The following is a 21,563-nucleotide window of genomic DNA, read 5'->3' as shown; positions in this document are numbered from 1 at the left end:
TTTTAGTACCAAGGCAAGAAACCGACAAAGTCTCGCGGCTTATTGCTCATTCCTGCTTCATGTTTAAACCCAGGCCTCTCCAAGACGTCGGACCAGGCCTACATCGACTTCGAGAACATCGAAGCCATTGTGAAAACTGCCAGCAGAACTAAGTTCTTCATTGAGTTCTACTCCGCTTGCCTGGAAGGTGAGTAACTTGGTGAATGGAAGCCCCCTTCTCCTCCCAGTGCAATGTTTCTTCAGAATAATCTGGCGTGATTAAAGTCCAGCTTCAAACTGTCCGCATTCACAGGGGGTTCGAGCTGACCAAGAAGGGATTGTAGCCGAAAGGGCCAAAGAGTAGCACGGTCCCTGCAATGTGCCAACAAATGGTGTCTCTGTCTTGATTCAAGGCACTTGGATATTTTGATCCATCGCCTTGCTCTCCCTATGACTTAGGCAGGTGCTGCCCGAGTGCTGGGCACCACTATAGGGTTGCTGTATTGCAGCAAATGCAGGAGCCCGGCTACTCCGGTTTACGGATCTTTAAACCTGATAGTGCGTTTGCCGTTAAAAAAACATAATCTGGAAATAAAAATCTGGTGTCAGTAAAAATGACCATGAAGCTGTCAGATTGTCGTAAAAACCCAACTGGTTCACAAATGTCCCTTTAGGGAAGGAAACCTGCCGTCCCGACCCAGTCTGGGCCTGTAGGTGACTCACACCACACCAACGTGGCTGACTCTTAACTGCCCTCGGAAGTGGTCTAACGAGCACCTCGGTTGTATCAAGCCGCTACTCAGCGATTGAAGAAGGCGGCTCACCACCACCCCCTCAGGGCAACTAAGGGATGAGCAATAAACGCCGGCCTTGCCAGCAACGCCCACATCCTGAGAATTAATAAACAAAGAAAGGCTGCATGTAGAGACACCGGCCAGAATGGAGATGCTTGGGTAATTACCCCGTCAATCACAGAAACATAGAAGATAGGAGCAGGAGTCGGCCATTCAGCCCCTCGAGCCTGCTCCGCCATTTAATGAGATCATGGCTGATCATCCAAATTCAGTACCCTGTCCCTGCCTTCTCCCCATATCCCTTGATCCCTTTAGCCTTAAGAAATATATCTAACTCCTTCTTGAATATATTTAATGAATTGGCCTCAACTGCCTTGTGGGTTGAGAATTCCACAGGTTCACCACTCTCTGGGTGAAGAAATTCCTCCTCATCTCAGTCCTAAATGGCTTACCCCTTATCTTCAGACTGTGACCCCTGGTTCTGGACTCCCCGGCCATCGGGAACATCCTTCCTGCATCTAGTCTCTCTAGTCCTGTTAGAATTTTATAAGTTTCAATGAGATCCCCTCTCATTCTTCTAAACTCCAGCGAATATAAGTCCAATCGACCCAATCTCTCCTCATACGTCATTCCTGCCATCCCAGGTATCAGCCTGGTGAATCTTCGCTGCACTCCCTCCATGGCAAGAACATCCTTCCTCAGATAAGGTGACCAAAACTGCACACAATACTCAAGGTGTCTTCTCACCAAGGTCCTGTACAACTGCAGCAAGACATCCTTGCTCCTGTACTCGAATCCTCTCGCTATGAGGCCAACATACCATTTGCCTTCTTAACCGCCTGCTGCACCTGCATGCTTACCTTCAGCGACTGGTGCACAAGGACACCCAGGTCTCATTGCACTTCCCTTTCTCCCAGTCTATTGCCGTTCAGATAATCCGTCTTCCTGTTTTTGCCACCAAAGTGGATAACCTCGCATTTATCCACATTATACTGCATCTGCCCAACCTGTCCAAATCATACTGGAGTTTCTCGGCATCCGGCTCACAGCATACACGCCCACCCGGCTTTGTGTCATCTGCAAACTTGGAGATATTACATCTAGTTCCCTCGTCTAGATGATTAATATATATTGTGAATAGCTGGGGTCATAGCACCGATCCCTGCGGTACCCCACTAGTCACTGCCTGCCACTCTGAGAAAGATCCGTTTATTCCAACTCTTTGCTTCCTGTCTGCCAACCAGTTCTCTATCCAAGTCAATACCTTGCCCCCAGTCCCATGTGCCTTAATTTTGCACGCTAATCTCTTATGCGGGACCTTATCGAAAGCCTTCTGAAAGTCCAAATACACCACATCCACTGGTTCTCCCTTATCTATTCTACCAGTTACATCCTCAAACAATTCCAGTAGATTAGTCAAGCACGATTTACCTTTTTGTAAATCCATGTTGACTTTGTCCGATCCTGTCACTGTTTTCCAAGTGCTCTGCTATTACATCTTTTATAATGGACTCTAGCATTTTCCCCACTACCGATGTCAGGCTTACCGGCCTATAATTCCCCGTTTTCTCTCTCTACCATCTTTTTTGAATACTGGGGTTACATTAGCTACCCTCCAATCCATGGGTACTGTTCCAGAGTCTATCGAATTTTGGAAGATGACCAGTAATGCATCTACTATTTCTAGGGCCACTTCCTTAAGGTACCCTATGATGTGAAGACAGAGTCAAAGTATGTATTTAATTGGTCTGCCATTTCATTGTTCCCCATTATAAATTCCCCTGATTCTGACTGCAAGGGACCTATGCTTGACTTCACCAATCTTTTTCTCCTCACATATCTATAGAAGCTTTTACAGTCAGTTTTTATATTCCCTGCAAGCTTACTCTCATACTCTATTTTCTCCCTCTTAATTAATCCCTTTGTCCTCCTTTGAATCCTAAACTGCTCCCAATTCTCTGGTTTGTTACTTTTTCTGGCCAATTTATATGTCCTCTCCTTGGATCTTATGCTATCCCTAATTTCCCTTGTTAGCCACGGTTGAGTCACCTTTTTTGTTTTATTTTTATGCCAAACAGGGATGAACAAATTCTGTAGTTCATCCATGCGATCTTTAAATGTTTGCCATTGCCTAGCCACCATCAACCCTTTAAGTAACGTTCCCCAATCCATCCTAGCCAACTTGCGCCTCATACCATCGTAGTTTCCTTTATTTAAATTCAGGACCCTAGTCTCTGAGTCAAATACTTCACTGTCCATCTTAATAAAGAATTCGATCATATTATGATCGCTCCGCCCCAAGGGGCCTCGCACAACAAGATTGCTAATTAATCCTTTCTCATTACATAATACCCAGTCTAAGATGGCCTGTTCTCGAGTTGGTTCCTCGACATATTGGTCCAGGGAACCAGCCTGTATGCACTCCAGGAATTCCTCCTCCACAGTATTGTTATTAATTTGGTTAGCCCAATCTATATGTAGATTAAAGTCACCCATGATAACTGCTGTGCCCTTATTGCACGCGTCTCTAATTTCCTATTTAGTGCCATCCCCAACCTCAGCATCACTGTTTGGGGGTCTGTATACAACTCCCACTAATGTTTTCTGCCCCTTAGTATTTCTCAGCTCTACCCATATAGATTCCACCATCAGAGCTAATATCCTTCCTTACTATTGTGTTCATCTCCTCTTTAACCAGCAATGCTACCTCACCTCCTTTTCCATTTTGCCTGTCTTTCCTGAATATTGAATACCTCTGGATGTTGAATTCCCAGCCTTGGTCACCCTGGAGACATGTCTCCGTAATCCCAATTATATCATATCTGTTTACATCTATTTGCGCAGCTAATTCATCCACCTTATTACGAATGCTCCTCGCATTAAGACACAAAGGGCTAAAAATTCAGTGGGGCGCCAAGCTCGCCTGGGCGCCGGAATTACCGCTGCGAGCAGAGCCACTTGCGCCACCCGGATATTCAGTTTCTGCGCCCCAAATGGAAACGGGCCGCTAAACGAGGCTTCCCGCGCCCCGCTTGGGGCGCTGAAACTGAATTTCGGCGCGCTAAGGGCCGCAGCGCCACACGCTGCGGCACGGCAGGCTGCGGTACTGCAGGCCTTCCTCCCACTGTTGAGGGGGAGGGGAGGTGCCTGCAACAGCGCGATCCCCGCTCGCGAGTGCCGGCAAATGAGCCCGGCACCAAGGAGAAGTGCCGGGCTCTCGGGAAACAGCCGGCAATGCCGCCGGGGTGGGGGGTGGTGTAGGAGGACGGAGGTGCGGGCAGGCGGGTGCCGAAAAAGCGGCCGGCCGCACCTCCACCTTAACTAGCGCCACTACCGCCACAGGTAGGCCCCTGTGTACCGGTCGCTATTTGCGGCCGGCGCTGAAGAGGCGGGCGGGACCAAATATGGCCATCGGGGCGCTGCGCACACCGATGACGTCATCGGTGGCGGCGCAGCGCTACAGGCTAACGCCGCCATTAGCGCCCCGCTAAATATCGCGGTAGGTGTGGCCAGTGGCGCAAAAGCCACTGAGTGCCCTCTTTGGGCGCAAACTGGTGGCGCAGGCCACTGAATTTCTCGGCCAAAGCCTTCAGGCTTGATTTTTTTAACACTTAGACATTTTAGAATTATTGTTTACTGTGGCCATGTTTGATTTACACCCTTGATTTCTCTGACTGCCACTTTTGCTTTTCTCCTTCCTGTCTTTTGCTTCTATCCTTGCTTCCCTTTCCTCTGTCTCCCTGCACAGGTTCCCAACCCCCTGCCATTTTAGTTTAAACCCTCCCCAACAGCACTAGCAAACACTCCCCCTAGGACATCGGTCCCGGTCCTGCCCAGGTGCAAACCGTCCAGTTTGTACTGGTCCCACCTCCCCCAGAACCAGTTCCAATGTCCCAGGAATTTGAATCCCTCCCCCTTGCACCATTCCTCTAGCCACGTATTTACCTGAAATATCCTTCTATTTCTACTCTGACTAGCACGTGGCACTGGTAGCAATCCAGAGGTTACTATCTTTTGAGGTCATTTTTAATTTACTACCTCAACTCCCTATATTCAGCTTTTAGGACCTCATCCCGGTTTTTACCTATATCGTTGGTACCTATATGCACCACGACAACTGGCTGTTCACCCTCCTCCTCCAGAATGCCCTGCAGCCGCTCCGAGATATCCTTGACCCTTGCACCAGGGAGGCAATATACCATCCTGGAGTCTCGTTTGCGGCTGCAGAAACGCCTATCTATTCCCCTTACAATAGAATCCCCTATCGCTATAGCTCTCCCGCTCGTTTTCCTCCTGTCCTGTGCAGCAGAACCACCCACGGTGCCAGGAAGTTGGCTGCTGCTGCCTTCCCCCGATAAGCCATCTCCCTCAACAATATCCAAATTGCTATATCTGTTTGAGAGGGGGATGGCCACAGGAGACCCCTGCACTACCTGCCTGCACCTACTACTCTGCCTGGCGGTCACCCATTCCCTTCCTGCCTGTGCAGCCTTTACCTGCGGTGTGACCAACTGATTAACCGTGATATCCATGACGTCCTCAACATCGCGAATGCTCCAGTATGTATCCATTCGCAGCTCCAGCGCCACAATGCAGTCTGCCAGTAGCTGGATACGCTTCCCGCACACATGGTCGTCAGGAACACAGGAAGTGTCCTTGATTTCCCACATAGTGCAGGAGGAGCATGCCATGGGGCCGAGCTGTGCTGTGATGACTTACCCTTCAATTAATTTAAATTAAATTAAATCAGATCAATTACACTACAATTCAATGATATACTCAAGGGCCCTTGGTTACTAGCACTCCCCGATACACAACAGAGACCTTAGAAACTATAACCGCAAAAATTAAGACCTTCTAAACTTTATAAGCTATTAACCTTAACTGTCAAACTATAGAGTAGTATAAATACTCACCTGGCCGTACTCACCCAATCAGCTGCTTCCTCTTGCCCGCGTCACTTTTTGAATCGTGGCGTGGCAGGGAACGCCGCCGCCGGTCTGCGAGATTGACCGGCCTTTGAGGAAAAGTCCGAATCGCACTTCAAAGCCTGTTTTATAGGCCCTGAAACAAGGGAGACTTGCTGAGCCCAGCTACAGGAGAGCTAGTTAAATTAGTTTCCCTAATTAACTGCCTTCAGCTGCTCTGAATTGTAGGCCTTGTATATCCCTTTATAACCCTGCTTAAAGCTGGGAAATTTAGATTTTAAACAGTAAGACAGCAACAGTAAATGTGAAACAAACAAGTTTGATTTTTAGCAACCAGTTGAGCCTCCCTGACTCACCCAACTCGCAGCACTCTGTTGAAACCGCACTCACTGCTGTAAGTGGCTGGGATTGATTTTATGCACATCATTTGTATTCTGTAACTGTCCTGCTGTATGCAAGAGACTTTGTGCTGTAGTTTCGGCATTGAGTTGAGAGTCTGTTTGCTGTAGTTTCTGTGGTTCCGAGTGTGCGTCTGCTTACACTGGAGTATTGCGTCCAGTTCTGGTCACCACATTTTAGGAAGGATGTGAAGGCCCTTGAGAGGGTGCAGAGGAGATTTACCAGAATGGTTCTGGGGATGGGGGACCTTAGCTACAAGGACAGGTTGGAGAAGCTGGATTTGTTTTCATTAGAGCAAAGGAGGTTGAGGGGTGATTTGATAGAGGTGTACAAGATTATGACGGGTTTGGATAGGCTAGACGGGGAAAGGCTGTTCCCACTAGTTGATGGTACAAGGACTAGGGGACACAGATTTAAGGTTTTGGGCAAGAGATTCAGAGGGGATGTGAGGAAAACTGATTTACGCAGCGAGTGGTGAGGATCTGGAACTCGCTGCCGACGGAAGTGGTGGAAGCGGAGACACTCAATGTTTTCAAGGGGAGACTGGATAGGCACTTGAGGGGAATAAACTTGCAGGGCTACGGGGATAGAGCGGGGGAATGGGAATGACTGGATTGCTCTACAGAGAGCTGGCAGTCGGTGTTTTCTAATCCTGATGACAGAAATTCTGCTTGTAATCCTCACTCTCACCCCAAGGGGGCTAGGTGGCCAGTGGAAGCATGCACTGGGACATGGGGTAGCCATCTTTGCTGCTTTATAAAGACGCTGTGCTGTGCCTGGTGTACTGTTTCTATGCAGGGGAGAGATTCAGGACAGGGCTCCCAAGGAGATCGCTCAGCGAATCCATGCGGAGGTCAAAGCCCACATTTCGTGGCTTTCCTGATTTACTTTTTTCAGTCATTGCAGTTAGGCTCCCACCACTCTCGCCTTCCAGCTGCCCTTCCCCTGGTACCACCTTGTGCGACCATAGGAGATACAGGCCTTGCCCATTCACCTCTCCCAGACCAGGGCCATCTGAGGCAGCAATTCACCTGTGCATCCTCCTAACTGGTGTACTACATTCACCGCTCACGGTGCGATCTCCTCTCCACTGGGGAGGCCAAACGAAGGTTCGGTGAGTGATTCAACTCCATTCTCGTTACACCGTATTTACAGCACAGAAACAGGCCAATCGGCCCAACAGATCCGTGCTGGCATTTATCCTCCACACGAGCCTCCTCCCACCCCTCTTCATCTCACCCTGTCAGTATATCATAGGTCCGTGCTGGCGTTTATCCTCCACGCGAGCCTCCTCCCACCCCTCTTCATCTCACCCTGTCAGTATATCATAGGTCCGTGCTGGCGTTTATCCTCCACGCGAGCCTCCTCCCACCCCTCTTCATCTCACCCTGTCAGTATATCATAGGTCCGTGCTGGCGTTTATCCTCCACACGAGCCTCCTCCCACCCCTCTTCATCTCACCCTGTCAGTATATCATAGGTCCGTGCTGGCGTTTATCCTCCACACGAGCCTCCTCCCACCCCTCTTCATCTCACCCTGTCAGTATATCATAGGTCCGTGCTGGCGTTTATCCTCCACACGAGCCTCCTCCCACCCCTCTTCATCTCACCCTGTCAGTATATCATAGAAACCATAGAAACTTACAGCGCAGAAGGAGGTCATTCGGCCCGTCGTGCCTCTTTGAAAGAGCTCTCCAATTAGTCCCACTCCCCTGCTCTTTGTCTGTAACCTTGTCAGTTCCTCTACCTCCTATTCCTTTCTCCCTCATGTGCTTATCTAGCTTCCCTTAAATGCATCCATGCTCGCCTCAACTACTCCCTGTGGTAGCTTCTGTTCGTACGTGTGACCCTGGCCTTACTGTAGCTCGTCATCATCACTCCCTCCTCCCGATCCCACTCTGGCCTCTCGTGTCTTTGGTCTCCCACCCTGTTCCGATGATGCTCGATGCCGGCTCCTGAAGCGGCCTCTCATCTTGCTGCTGGGCCCGCTGCAGCCCTCTGGTCTGAATATAGACTTCAGTGAGTTCTGATCTTGGCTGGGGCGTGGGCTCTGTGTGTCCCAGCAGTGGACTGACAGTGTCTGGGAGGAAGGGCTTCAGCGTGACATTTGAGGTGGAGACTATTTGTCCGAGCTCTCTGCCTCTGGAGTTGAATGGAGACCGGAGGGGGAGCCGTTTTGACGGCCGCTTCATCCTCCTCCTCCCTTCCGTCTATTGACAGCACCTCCCAAACCCGCAACCTCTCCGATCTAGAAAGGCGAGGGCAGCAAGCGCATCGGAACACCATCACCTGCAAGTTCCCCTCCAAGTCACACTCCATCCCGACTTGGAAATATATCGCTGTTTTTTTATCTTCGCTGGGTCAAAATCCTGGAACTCCCTCCCTAACAGCACCGTGGGAGCACCTTCACCACATGGACTGCAGCGGTTCAAGAAGGTGGCTCACCGCCACCTCGAGGGCAATTAGGGATGGGCAATAAATGCTGGCCTTGCCAGCGACGCCCACATCCTGTGAGTTTTTTTCAAAAGTTTGAACAGCCTGCCAACATTAGCTGCCTAGACTCGCACTGGTTGCTGGAGAGCTGTCGGTACGGAGCAGGTTTACCCCAGCAGGGGTCAGCGCATTAGGGACCGGAGAAAAATAACTTCACCTGTTCTGTTGCAGAATTCAAGAAAAGTTCAGAAAACGACACGCAAAGCAGCGACAACATCAACTTTCTGAAGGTTGGCTGGTCTTCGAGGCAACTCCCGACGGTAATTCAAACAGACCGCAACTCTTTCCACAGGCCAGGCGTTTTCATGCTTGTGATTGATCACTGAGTTTAAGAAAGAAAAGAAAGACTTGCATTTCTATAGTGCCTTAAAGCGCTTTACAGCCAATAACGCACTTTTTGAAGTGTAGTCATTCTTGTAATGTCTGTAACGCGGCAGCCAACTTTCACTCAGCAAGCTATCACACACAGCAATAAGATAATGACCAGATAATCTGCTGGTGATGTTGATTGAGGGATAAATATTGGCCCCAGGACACCGGGGAGAATTTCCCTGCTCCTCTTCGAAATAGTGCTGTGGGATCTTTTACGTCCACCCGAGAGAGCAGATGGGGCCTCGGTTTAACGTCTCATCCAGAAGACGGCACCTCTGACAGTGCAGCACTCCCTCAGCACTGCGCTGGGAGTGTCGGCCTGGATATTTGTGCTCAAGTCTCTGGAGTGGGGTTTGAAGCCACAGCCTTCTGACTGCGAGGTGGGAGTGAGCCGAGTGTGACACCTCGCTAGACTGAAAGTCTGGTGAGTGAGGGTGTGTTGCTGGGAGCAATTAGAAGCAATGAATTGCGAGTGTGATGCAAGATTACACCAAATACCCTTTTTTTCCACGCCGAGTATAGATGCCACTGTACTAAATATGTCTAGTAACAACACAAGATTATTATATTTCACAAGGCTGATTGTTAGCAGGTTGTCCATTTAATCAGGAATGATCCGTGTATTTTATTTTAAAGTTGAAGCCAATTGTGTCGGATATTGAGTATCTGCAAGACCAGCACCTCCTCCTCACCGTCAAATCCGTGGATGGCTATGAGTCCTACGGTAAGTCATGCTAGTGTAGCAGGCAAGAACAGGAGGTATGACAGCAAAAAATACTGCGGATGCTGGAAATCCGAAGTAACAACAGAAAACGCTGGAAAAACTGAGCAGGCCAGGCAACATCCGTGGAGAGAGAAACAGTCATTTGGGTTTTGACCTGTAACGTTGGCTCTGTTTCTCTCTCCACGGATGTTGCCCGGCCTGCTGAGTTTTTCCAGCGTTTTCTGTTAAGAACAGGAGGTATTCCGCTTAACCCCATTACAGCGACACTCAAAGTGGGGTCTTGAGTGAAGGGAACCTGCCACCAATGTTCCCTGTAATTTTTGGGGGGGAGGGGGCCGCGCGACCCAGTCAAAATACCCCGTGTGCGCGTTTTTTTGATTTAAAAGCTGGCTGCGCGGGGCCTTGAGGGCCACGCAGCTTAAAGGGAACACCTGCCACCCCTACCCAGTCTGGACCCCACGTGACTCCAGTCCCACACTACGTGGTGGACTCTTAATGTACGAAATGGCCCCCAGAACCTTCTCGCGGTGACTTTCAATAAATGTGGCCTCGCCAGCGTCACATACCTCCGCCACCGAAACCCTCACCCGCACCTGTATCATCTGTAGACTCGCTTACTCCAGTGCTCTCCCATCCTCTGCTCGCCATAAACTCCAGCTCATTCAAAATTCTGCTGACCTGTCCTTTCCTCACACCAAGTCCTGTTGGCCCATCACACGTGTCTTCACTGACCAACATCGGCTCCTGAGGCCTCGCATCAATGCTTCAAATCTAAAATGCGCATCCTTATTTTTAAAACCCTTCGTTGCCTCACCTACCCTATCTTACCACTTGTGGGGAAGAGCAAAACTAGAAGCCATCAATATAAAACAGTCACCAAGAAATCCAATAGGGAATTCAGAAGAAACCTCTTTACCCAGAGAGTGGTGAGAATGTGGAACTCGCTACCACAGGGAGTGGTTGAAGCAAATAATATAGACACATTTTAAGGGGAGGCTGGATAAGCATATGAGGGAGAAGGGAATAGAGGGTTATGCGGATAGTTAAATGAGGAAGGACCAGAGGAGACTCGAGTAGAGCATAAAGGCTGGCATGGCCTGGTTGGGCCGAATGGCTGTGTGCTGTATATTCTGTGTAATATCTCTAACCTCCTTCAACCCTCCCTTCATCCTGGTACAATGTGTTCCTCCAACCCTGGCCTCTTATGCACCGCCCCCCTCCTGCCCCACCATTGGCGACCATGTCTTCAGCCACCGAGAGTCTACTCACTAGAAAGTTTCTCCCTATACCCCTCCACCTCCTCTTTCACGAAGCGTTTAGTCACTTCTTCACACTCCTCCTCCTTGGCATCCATTCTGCTTACGCCTTTGTGAAGTACCTTGAGTTCGTCCACGTTACGAACACGATCTAAGTGCAAGTTGTTAGTATGTTAATCTGTTTCTGATGGCGTTGGTTGAGGGATAAATATTGGTTAGGGTACCAGGAACTCCTTCCTCCTCTTGGAAATAGTGCTGTGGGATCTTTTATGTCCACCTGAACAGGTAGACCGTGCGTCGGTTTAAAGTCTCACCCAAAAGACGGCCCCTCCAACACTGTGGCACCCCCTCAGTACTGCCCATTCGATAGTGCAAATTCCCTCAGTACTGCCCCTCCGACAGTGCAGCACGCCTTCAGTACTGCCCCTCCGACAGTGCGGCGCTCCCTCCGTACTGCCCCTCCGACAGTGCGGCGCTCCCTCCGTACTGCCCCTCCGACAGTGCGGCGCTCCCTCCGTACTGCCCCTCCGACAGTGCGGCGCTCCCTCCGTACTGCCCCTCCGACAGTGCGGCGCTCCCTCCGTACTGTCCCTCCGACAGTGCGGCGCTCCCTCAGTACTGCCCCTCCGACAGTGCGGCGCTCCCTCAGTACTGCCCCTCCGACAGTGCGGCGCTCCCTCAGTACTGCCCCTCCGACAGTGCGGCGCTCCCTCAGTACTGCCCCTCCGACAGTGCGGCGCTCCCTCAGTACTGCCCCTCCGACAGTGCGGCGCTCCCTCAGTACTGCCCCTCCGACAGTGCGGCGCTCCCTCAGTACTGCCCCTCCGACAGTGCGGCGCTCCCTCAGTACTGCGCTCAAGTGCTAATCCCGATTATGTCATGGAGTGTGGCTTGAGCCCAGAATAGTCTGACTCGGAGGTGAGAACGCTTCCCGGCTGAGCCAGAGCTGACCGTATGATTTATGTGTAAGTGAAGTTCTCCTGTTTGCTCTTTCTCCCCTTCCCCTCACGCGTTCTGTCCTTCCGCAGGTGAGTGCTGCATTGCACTGAAGTCGATGATTGGCAGCACCGCTCAACAGTTCCTGACCTCGCTGTCGCACAGAGGGGAAGAAACGGGCAATATCCGCGGGTCCATGAAGGTCCGAGTGCCAGCGGAGAGAGTCGGAACCCGGGAGCGCCTTTACGGTACTTCACGCAACAGCGCCAGCGTGTCGTGTTTCTTTAATGGCTTTGTGCAGGAGTCAGTCTCTCTCCTGTAGGTTCTGATGACCCCCCCAATTGTCTCCGAGTAGTTTAATGCCAGATTTATAGAATTGATTCCTGAGATGAGAGGGCTGTCCTATGAGGGGAGATTGAGTAGATTGGGCCTATACTCTCTGGAGTTTAGAAGAATGAGCGGTGATCTGATTGAAACATCTAAGATTCGGAGGGGGATTGACAGGGTAGATGCTGAGAGGTTGTTTCCCCCTGGCTGGAGAGTCTAGAACCAGGGGGCACAGTCTCAGGATCAGGGGTCGGCCATTTAGGACTGAGATGAGGAGGAATTTCTTCACTCAGAGGGTGGTGAATCTTTGGAATTCTCTACCCCAGAGGGCTGTGGAGGCTCAGTCGTTGAGAATATTCAAGGCTGAGATCGATAGATTTTTGGAATCGAGGGATATGGGGATCGGGCGGGAAAGTGGAGTTGAGGTCGAAGATCAGCCATGATCTTATTGAAGCTCGAGGGGCTGTGTGGCCGACTCCTCCTATAATGCGGACCTATTTAAACCGAGTAAGACTGCAGTTATACTGCCACCTTTGTGTCGATGCCAAGTTTGTGGCTTTATCCTGGCAGCAAATATATTAAATGTTCCTGTGCGGACGGCAGGTGAGGACAGGCTCTGGTACTCTGCCAACACAAAAGCAAAATACTGCGGATGCTGGAAATCTGCATCAGATTTCCGGGGTTTGTCCTTTGTGTTTCGCATTATTTGGAATGGACAGAGTGGTTTATACAGTCAGCTCAAGAATGTGTGATTTCCTCCTTTTCGATGGACGTCACTGCCCAGATTTACTGGTTCGAGTTTGTGGCTTTATCCTGGCAGCAAATTTATTATGTTCCTGTACGGACAGCGGGTGAGGACAGGCTCCGGTACTCTGCCAACACAAAAGCAAAATACCGCGGATGCTGGAAATTTGAAATAAGAACAGAAAATGCTGAAAATACTCAGCCGGTCAGGCAACATCTGTGAGGAAAGAAAGAGTTCACGTTTCAGGTCGATGACCTTGCGTCTGAACTGGAAGAAGTTTGAGATGTAACAGATTTTAAGCAAGTGCAGAGGCAGGGAAAGCGGAGAGGGGAGGAAAGAACAAAAAGGAAGGTCTGTGATAGGGTGGGCGGCAGGAGAGATTAAATGACAAAAGGATGATGGTGTAAGGAGATGGTAATTGGACAAATAAGCACAAGAAATGTATATGACAACAGCAGAATCATCAACAGCTACTGATATTCTGCCGTTGCTCTTCTGCCTAAGCTCACCAACTAGGGTGGCCATTTGGGGATCGTCGGTTAATGGGAGGATACCCAGTGGCCGAGGAACTGTACCCCAACATGAGCCTGGACCTTCAGGACACAAGGGAGGAGGGGGAGGAATAACCGCAGCATATTGAACCAATCGATCAAACCAAAAGGATGTGCTGATAGGGTGCGATCAAGAGAGAGAGGAGACTTGCATTTGTATAGTGCCTTTCACGATCTCACAATGCCCCAAAGCGCTTCCAAGCCAATGAAGTAATTTTGAAGTGTAGTCACTGTTGTAATTTCTGAACCGCGGCAGCCAATTTGCGCACAGCAAGCTCCCACAAACAGCAATGTGATAATGACCAGATCATATGTTTTAGTGATGTTGACTGAGGGACAAATATTGGCCGGGTGGGAGGAGGCTGGTGTGGAGTATGAACACCGGCACGGACCAGTTGGGCCGAATGGCCTGTTTCTGTGCAGTACGTTCTCTGTAATTCAATGACGTTGGGGCCAACCCTGCCCCTCTTTGCATCATGTGTTTTATTTATTTTTAAGAAAGGAATCCAAGTGTCGCTTTCCCACTCCTTTGGGAGAAGCGGAGGACACTTCCTGGCAGTGTTCCCCAAGTGCCGGGAAGCCAGCCAGCTCTGATTGAAAGCCTTGTGATGTGGCATCATGCTCTGACTCCGTGAGCTTTCTGTTTCACCATCGTTGCGTGGCGTTCCGTCAATGGAGACGCGTTGTCCCTTGAGATCCTGCATTTATACAGCGTCCTCTAACATAAAACCGTCACCAAGAGCTTCACACAATGAGTTACTGGCCCCTCGGGATTCGGAGGCTTTTTTTAAAAAAAATAACGTCACATTCTTTTTTTTATTTGTTCATAGGATGTGGGCGTCACTGGCAAGGCCAGCATTTATTTATTGCCTATCCCTATTTGCCCCTTGAGACGGTGGTGGTGAGCTGCTGCTTTGAACCGCTGCAGTCCGTGTGGTGAAGGTACTTCCCACAGTGCTGTTAGGGAGGGAGTTCCAGGATTTTGACCCGGCATTATATGTCCAAGTGTGTGACTTGGAGGGGAACTTGGAGGTGGTGGTGTTCCCATGCGCCTGCTGCCCTTGACCTTCTAGGTGATCGAGGTCACGGGTTTGGGAGGGGCTGCCGAAGAAGCCTTGGCGAGTTGCTGCAGTGCATCTTGTAGATGGTACACACTGCAGCCATGGTGCGCCGGTGGTAGAGGGAGTGAATGTTTAAGGTGGCGGATGGGGTGCCGATGAAGCGGGCTGCTTTGTCCTGGATGGTGTTGAGCTTCTTGAGTGTTGTTGGAGCTGCACTCATCCAGGCAAGTGGAGAGTATTCCATCACACTCCTGACTTGTGCCTTGTGGATGGCGGAAAGGCTTTGGGGAATCAGGAGGCGAGACACTCGCCGCAGAATACCCAGCCTTTATTAACTTTTATTAATATTAGCAGTTCCTATGTCCACATTTATGAAGTCACATCACCACAGGTTTATTGCAGTGTGACAGTTTACATAGCCGTTTCCATTTTAAATGTGAACATAAATTTATAGTGGAAAAATTGACAGGAAATGTGTGCCGACTTTAAATGTTATTTATATTTAATACATGACATCAGGAAACAATAGCAGAGTGTGCTGCCCTCTGATGTTGCAGAATGTGCTGTAGGGCTTTCCATTGCATTATTTATTTCAAAGAACACTGCTGGCAGTTTTCAGGCTGGAATGTTAGTTCTGGGTGTCAGAAATGACTCGGTGAACTTACCGCTCTTTGCCTGTGCTCATGTTACAGCTGCATGGGGAGTGCAGTACACGATCCTTTTTTAAAATTCATTTTCGGGGTGTGGGCGTCGCTGGCAAACCTGGCACTTGTAGCCCAACCCTAATTGCGACCAAGTGGGCTTACGAGGCCACTTCAGAGGGCAGTTAAGCATCAAGCGCATTGGTGTGGGGACTGGAGTCACGCACAAGTCAGATCGAGTAAGGACGGCAGGTTTCCTTCCCTCGGGGACATTTGTCAATCAGTTTGATTTTTAACCACACTTTTACTGATGCCAGCTTTTTATTTCCAATTTTTTGGAAATGCCACGGTGGGATTTGAACTCATGTTCTCTGGATTATTAATCTAGTAACTCGGTACGCTACCATACCCATAACATCAAGAGGCTGGCTGGAATGAAATTGTAAAACACGAAGGAGGATTATATAGTGCCTTTATTGTGTCCTTCAAATGGTCTCAAAGCACTTCACATGCAATTAATTACTAAGTGCTCTGCTCTGGGTTTTGTGCAGGCATGTGTGGCAGTCTATTTGCACGCATTAAGATCTCTCCAACAGCACTGGGAGGAATGGCCAGTCGGTCTGTTTGTTTTTGATTGAGCGAGGAATGCTAGCTAGGGCACCGGGAGAACTCCCTGCGTCACTGGAACAACCAGAAACATCTCATTCAATAGTCAATGGCATCTGCTGTGCAGCACTCCCTCAGTACTGCCCCTCCGACAGTGCGGCGCTCCCCCCCCCGTACTGCCCCTCCGACAGTGCGGCGCTCCCCTCCGACAGTGTGGCGCTCCCCCCCGTACTGCCCCTCCGACAGTGCGGCGCTCCCCCCCCCCCCCCGTACTGCCCCTCCGAGAGTGCGGCGCTCCCCCCCCCCGTACTGCCCCTCCGACAGTGCGGCGCTCCCCCCCCCCCCCGTACTGCCCCTCCGACAGTGCGGCGCTCCCCTCTGTACTGCCCCTCCGACAGTGCGGCGCTCCCTCTGTACTGCCCCTCCGACAGTGCGGCGCTCCCCCCCGTACTGCCCCTCCGACAGTGCGGCGCTCCCCTCTGTACTGCCCCTCCGACAGTGCGGCGCTCCCCTCTGTACTGCCCCTCCGACAGCGCGGCGCTCCCCTCTGTACTGCCCCTCCGACAGCGCGGCGCTCCCCTCTGTACTGCCCCTCCGACAGCGCGGCGCTCCCCTCTGTACTGCCCCTCCGACAGCGCGGCGCTCCCCTCTGTACTGCCCCTCCGACAGCGCGGCGCTCCCTCAGTACTGCCCCTCCGACAGCGCGGCGCTCCCTCAGTACTGCCCCTCCGACAGCGCGGCGCTCCCTCAGTACTGCCCCTCCGACAGCGCGGCGCTCCCTCAGTACTGCCCCTCCGACAGCGCGGCGCTCCCTCAGTACTGCCCCTCCGACAGCGCGGCGCTCCCTCAGTACTGCCCCTCCGACAGCGCGGCGCTCCCTCAGTACTGCCCCTCCGACAGCGCGGCGCTCCCTCAGTACTGCCCCTCCGACAGCGCGGCGCTCCCTCAGTACTGCCCCTCCGACAGCGCGGCGCTCCCTCAGTACTGCCCCTCCGACAGCGCGGCGCTCCCTCAGTACTGCCCCTCCGACAGCGCGGCGCTCCCTCAGTACTGCCCCTCCAACAGTCATCTATTTGATTAATAAAGAAAACTTGCATTTCTATAGCGTGTTCACGACCTCTGGGTGCCCCAAGGTGTTTTAGTCAATGAAGTACCTTTTGAAGTGTAGTCACTTGTAATGTAGGAAACATGGCAGCTAATTTGCGCACAGCAAGCTCTCACAAACAGCGATGTGATAATGACCTGATGATCTGTTTGTGTTGTTGATTGAGGGATAAATATTGGCCAGGACACCGGGGAGAACTCCCCTGCCGCTCTTCGAAATAGTGCCATTGGATCCTTTACGTCCACCTGAGCGAGCAGATGGGGCCTCGGTTTAAAGTCTCATTCGAAAGAAGGCACCTCTGACAGTGCAGTGCTCCCTCAGTACTGCGCTTGGAGTGTCAGCCTGGATTATGTGCTCAAGTCTCTGGAGTGAGACTTGAGCTCACAACCTCCTGACTCAGAGGCAAGAGTGCTGCCCACTGAACTGTGGCTGACACCGTGACAAGATCATGAAACACAGACTCGCTGGTCATTGATCATGCTGATGTTTGTGGAACGTTGCAGATTGCCTCCTCTTCGCTACATGAGTCATTGCATTTTAAAAGTAATTAATTGTGTGAAGTAGGTCGAGACTTTTCAATCGCATCAGGCAATGTTTTAGTTAGTACTGGTGACTGTGTTCCAGCCCCATCTGCTGGTACCAATGAAGTACAACAGCACACCAATTTCAGATCATTCCTGCACAGAGTGTTAAAGGCGTTAGATTTTAACCACCCATTTGCAGTCAGTCTAGCCTATTTACCCGACAGAACGTTGCACTGGTTGCAGCACAGCTGATGGGGTGAATCAATCTCTCTTTTTGTTCCACAGAATGGATTAGAGTCGATAAGGATGAGACTGGAGCAACCAAGGGGAAGCCAGGGTGTCGATCGAACCAGGACTCTAAGTACGGCCGTGGTTTTCCAGATCCTTTCTTGCTTTGATGCGCGCGCTTGCCATCGGGATTGATCCTCCCTCCGTGGGGGAGGGGCAACAGCAGCCTTGTGGAAACTGTCCCACTTTGTTCAGGTGGGAGCCTCTGTTTTGCGGGACGGAGAATGCGGGCGATTGATTGCTCCTCTCTGAAGGGAGACTCGGTAGGAGAATTATTATCCTTTAGCGGTAGTTTATTCGAAAGCCAAGGTAAAGCTGCTATTGTCTCAGCCCATCTGCTGACGCCCTCATCCCATGCCTTTGTTACCTCCGGACACGACTGTTCCCGTGGGCTCCTGGTCGGCCTCCCATCTCCCACTCTCCGTAAACTTGAGCTCATCCAAAACTCTGCTGCCCGTCTCCTAACTCGCAACAAGTCTCGTTCACCCCTGTGCTCGCTGACCTACATTGGCTCCCAGTCCGACAACGCCTCGAACTTAAAATTCTCAGCCTTGTTTTTGAAATCCCTCCATGGCCCTTGCCCCTCCCTATCTCTGTAACCCCCTCCCGGAGGAGGGGCTGCGCGGCCCATTCACCGTTTTGCACACGTGCAAAGCTTCACATTGAAAGCGCCGGTCCTGGGCTGCGCAGGTTCAGCAGAGACCTGGGAGCGTTGCTCCTGACACTGGCACCTCACCAGCAGAGCGGGGACCTGCGAACGCGGCTTGCACCCGTTATGGAACCTGGGGCATTTCCTGGTCTGTGTGGCTCGGTATCACTCTGGACAGCGCCGAGCTGTCGAGGGGCAGCTTGTGCAGATTTCAGTTTAAGATCGGGAAGCTCTTCGCACAAAGAGATCAGCATGTGAAACAGACTTTGAGAGAGAGTGATGGTGGCGAAAGCCTTGGGATCAATGAAACAATTAGATGCTGCACTAGTGACTTGGGGCCATTCTCGATTGATGGACTGAATGGGCCAACTTATCTTGCTCATCTGAAATTAGATATAGACTCATACAGCAACGAAGGAGGCCATTCGGCCCATCATGTCTGTGCCGGCTCTTTGGAAGAAATCTCCAATTAGTCCCACTCCCCTGTTCTTTGCCCTTAGCCCTGCAAATATTTCCTTTTCAAGTATTTATCCAATTATCTTTTGAAAGTTACTATTCAATCTGCTTCCACCGCCCTTTCAGGCAGCGCATTCCAGATCGTCGTAACTCGTCGTGTTATAAAACATCTCATCATTTCCACTCTTGTTCTTTTGCCAATCATCTTCAATCTGTGCCCTCTGGTTACTGACCCTCCCACCAGTGGAAACAGTTTCTCCTTATTTAGTCTTAAAATCCCTCATGATTTTGAACACCTCTATTAAATCTCCCCTTAACCTTCTCCGCTTTAAGGAGAACAATCCCAGCTTCCCCAGTCTCTCCACATAAATGAAGTCCCTCATCCCTGGTATCATAGAATGGTTACAGTGCCGAAGGAGGCCATTCGGCCTGTCGAGCCCGTGCCGGCTCTCTGCAGGAGCACTTCAGCTAGTCCCACTCCCCCGCCCTTTCCCTGTAGCCCTGCAATTTTTTTCCTTCAGGTACTTAACCAATTCCCTTTTGAAAGCCACGATTGAGTCTGCCTCCACCACCCTTTCAGGCAGTGCATTCCAGAACTTAACCACTCGCTGCGTAAAAAAGTTTTTCCTCATGTCGCCTTTGGTTCTTTTGCCAATCACCTTAAATCTGTGTCCTCTGGTTCTCGACCCTTCCGCCAATGGAAACAGTTTCTCTCTATCTACTCTGTCCAGACCCCCTCATGATTTTGAACACCTCTATCAAATCTTCTCCATTTTGGTAAATATATTTTGCACCCTCTCCAAGGCCTTTCTGTGATACTGTCTGGGGCGTGGGAGGGGGGAGAAAATCTCCCCTTTGCCTTCTCTTAATGTAAAGAGGAACCAGTGTGTAGGTATCAATATATAAACAGGATTTAATGGTAATTTCTTCTCCCATCAGTTTGCATTCTCTGATTATCTTGCTAAGCTTTGTACAGAGGGTGATTTCTTACCTCAATAGTGACTGACTAAGCCTCTTGCTGCTTTGCACGAGGTCACAACGGCCATCCAGTGGTGGCCTGACATGGAGGTTGTCGCGACCGTCAACTGGTTTTGGCTTTAACGTCTCGTTGTGACCTTTCAGAGGGATTTCGAAGAAGCTGGCCTCTGTGGAGAGTGCGGGGACGCAGCTCGGGAAACAGGGCGAGGAGGCGGAGAAACCCAACTGTGTCAGCACGGGGCGTGCGCCAGCTCTGCTCCCTGGAGCAGCTGCCGAAGACAGGTAGGTGATTGAGGGAGGGTGGTGGAGGTTTAATTTTTACGGAGTGGCTGTATATAAGAACGTAAGAAATAGGAGCAGGAGTAGGCCATTTGGCCCTTCGAGCCTGCTCCGCCATTCAATAAGATCATGGCTGATCATCGACCTCAACTCCACTTTTCCGCCCGATCCCCATATCCCTTGATTCCCCTAGAGTTCAAAAATATATCGATCTCAGCCTTGAAATATACTCTATGACTGAGCATCTGACACCACTGGGTCAGCCAAGGAGTTGGATGTCGGCTGACCTGGCCGCAACTGACAGCAAACAGAGTCTATTTAAACAGCGTCTCCACAAACTGCAGCAAACCGAACTCATGACCGAAACTACAGCAAAGTTTGCCGATAAACGCAGGATTATTTCTCGAGCAAAATGCAGAGAGTTAAGAATAGTTACATAATGCAAATGATGCACGTAAAATCAATCCCGGTCACTTGCAGCAGTACGGTCTCCAGGTGTGATTGACGGGGGAATTACCCAGCCATCTCCATTCTGGCCATGAATAGTCATGTCGCTATATTCAGCCTAATCTTTATCGCTCTGTCGCAGTTTCCCAGCTGATCCTCGGTCTGTGTCGCTCCATGTTCAATTGCTACTAAACCGTGGCTCAGTGGGTAGCACACTCGCATGAGTCAGAGGTCTGTAGGTTTGTGGGTTCAAGTCCCACTCCAGAGACTTGGCATAAAATTCTAGGGCTGACACTCCCAGTGCAGTACTGAGGGAGTGCCGCACTGTCGGAGGGGCAGTACTGAGGGAGCGCTGCACTGTCGGAGGGGCAGTACTGAGGGAGCGCCGCACTGTCGGAGGGACAGTGCTGAGGGAGCGCTGCACTGTCGGAGGGGCAGTACTGAGGGAGCGCCGCACTGTCGGAGGGACAGTGCTGAAGGAGTGCTGCACTGTCGGAGGGGCAGTACTGAGGGAGCGCCGCACTGTCGGAGGGGCAGTACTGAGGGAGCGCTGCACTGTCGGAGGGGCAGTACTGAGGGAGCGCCGCACTGTCGGAGGGACAGTGCTGAAGGAGTGCTGCACTTTCGGAGGGGCAGTGCTGAGGGAGCGCTGCACTGTCGGAGGGGCAGTACTGAGGGAGCGCCGCACTGTTGGAGGTGCCGTCTTTGAGATGTTAAACCGAGGCCCCGTCTATCATCTCAGGTGGGTGTAAAAGATCCCATGGCCCTATTTCGAAGAAGAGCAGGGGAGTTCTCCCCAATCAACACAACAAAAAACAGATGATCTGGTCATTATCACATTGCTGTTTGTGGGAGCTTGCTGTGCGCAAATTGGCTGTTGCGTTTCCTACATTACAACAGTGACTACACTTCAAAAAGTAGCTCATTGACTATAAAGAGCTTTGGGACGTCCTGAGGCTGTAAAAGACGCTATAGAAATGCAAGTCTTTCTACATGCACACCAAGCTATTATTTTTGCCCACCCGC

The 21,563-nt window shown here is 50.9% G+C and overlaps 1 protein-coding gene across 1 annotated transcript in view; it reads left to right on the top strand.

The window, feature by feature from the left end:
• inppl1a (inositol polyphosphate phosphatase-like 1a) overlaps positions 1 to 21,563 on the top strand; it is a 200,707-nt gene that overhangs the window by 163,451 nt on the left and 15,693 nt on the right. Inside the window, exons 20-25 of the mRNA XM_085998320.1 lie at positions 74 to 187; positions 8,764 to 8,852; positions 9,601 to 9,688; positions 11,973 to 12,128; positions 17,726 to 17,801; positions 19,956 to 20,093. Of these exons, the coding sequence (XP_085854446.1) occupies positions 74 to 187; positions 8,764 to 8,852; positions 9,601 to 9,688; positions 11,973 to 12,128; positions 17,726 to 17,801; positions 19,956 to 20,093 (661 nt within the window). The remainder of the gene's footprint in view (positions 1 to 73; positions 188 to 8,763; positions 8,853 to 9,600; positions 9,689 to 11,972; positions 12,129 to 17,725; positions 17,802 to 19,955; positions 20,094 to 21,563) is intronic.

This window comes from Somniosus microcephalus, chromosome 10, assembly GCF_052327205.1.
Source record: "Somniosus microcephalus isolate GS21.2 chromosome 10, FLI_Smic_1.0, whole genome shotgun sequence".
In the NCBI taxonomy this organism is placed as follows: Eukaryota; Metazoa; Chordata; class Chondrichthyes; order Squaliformes; family Somniosidae; genus Somniosus; species Somniosus microcephalus.
This window is presented reverse-complemented; position numbering and strand designations above follow the sequence as displayed.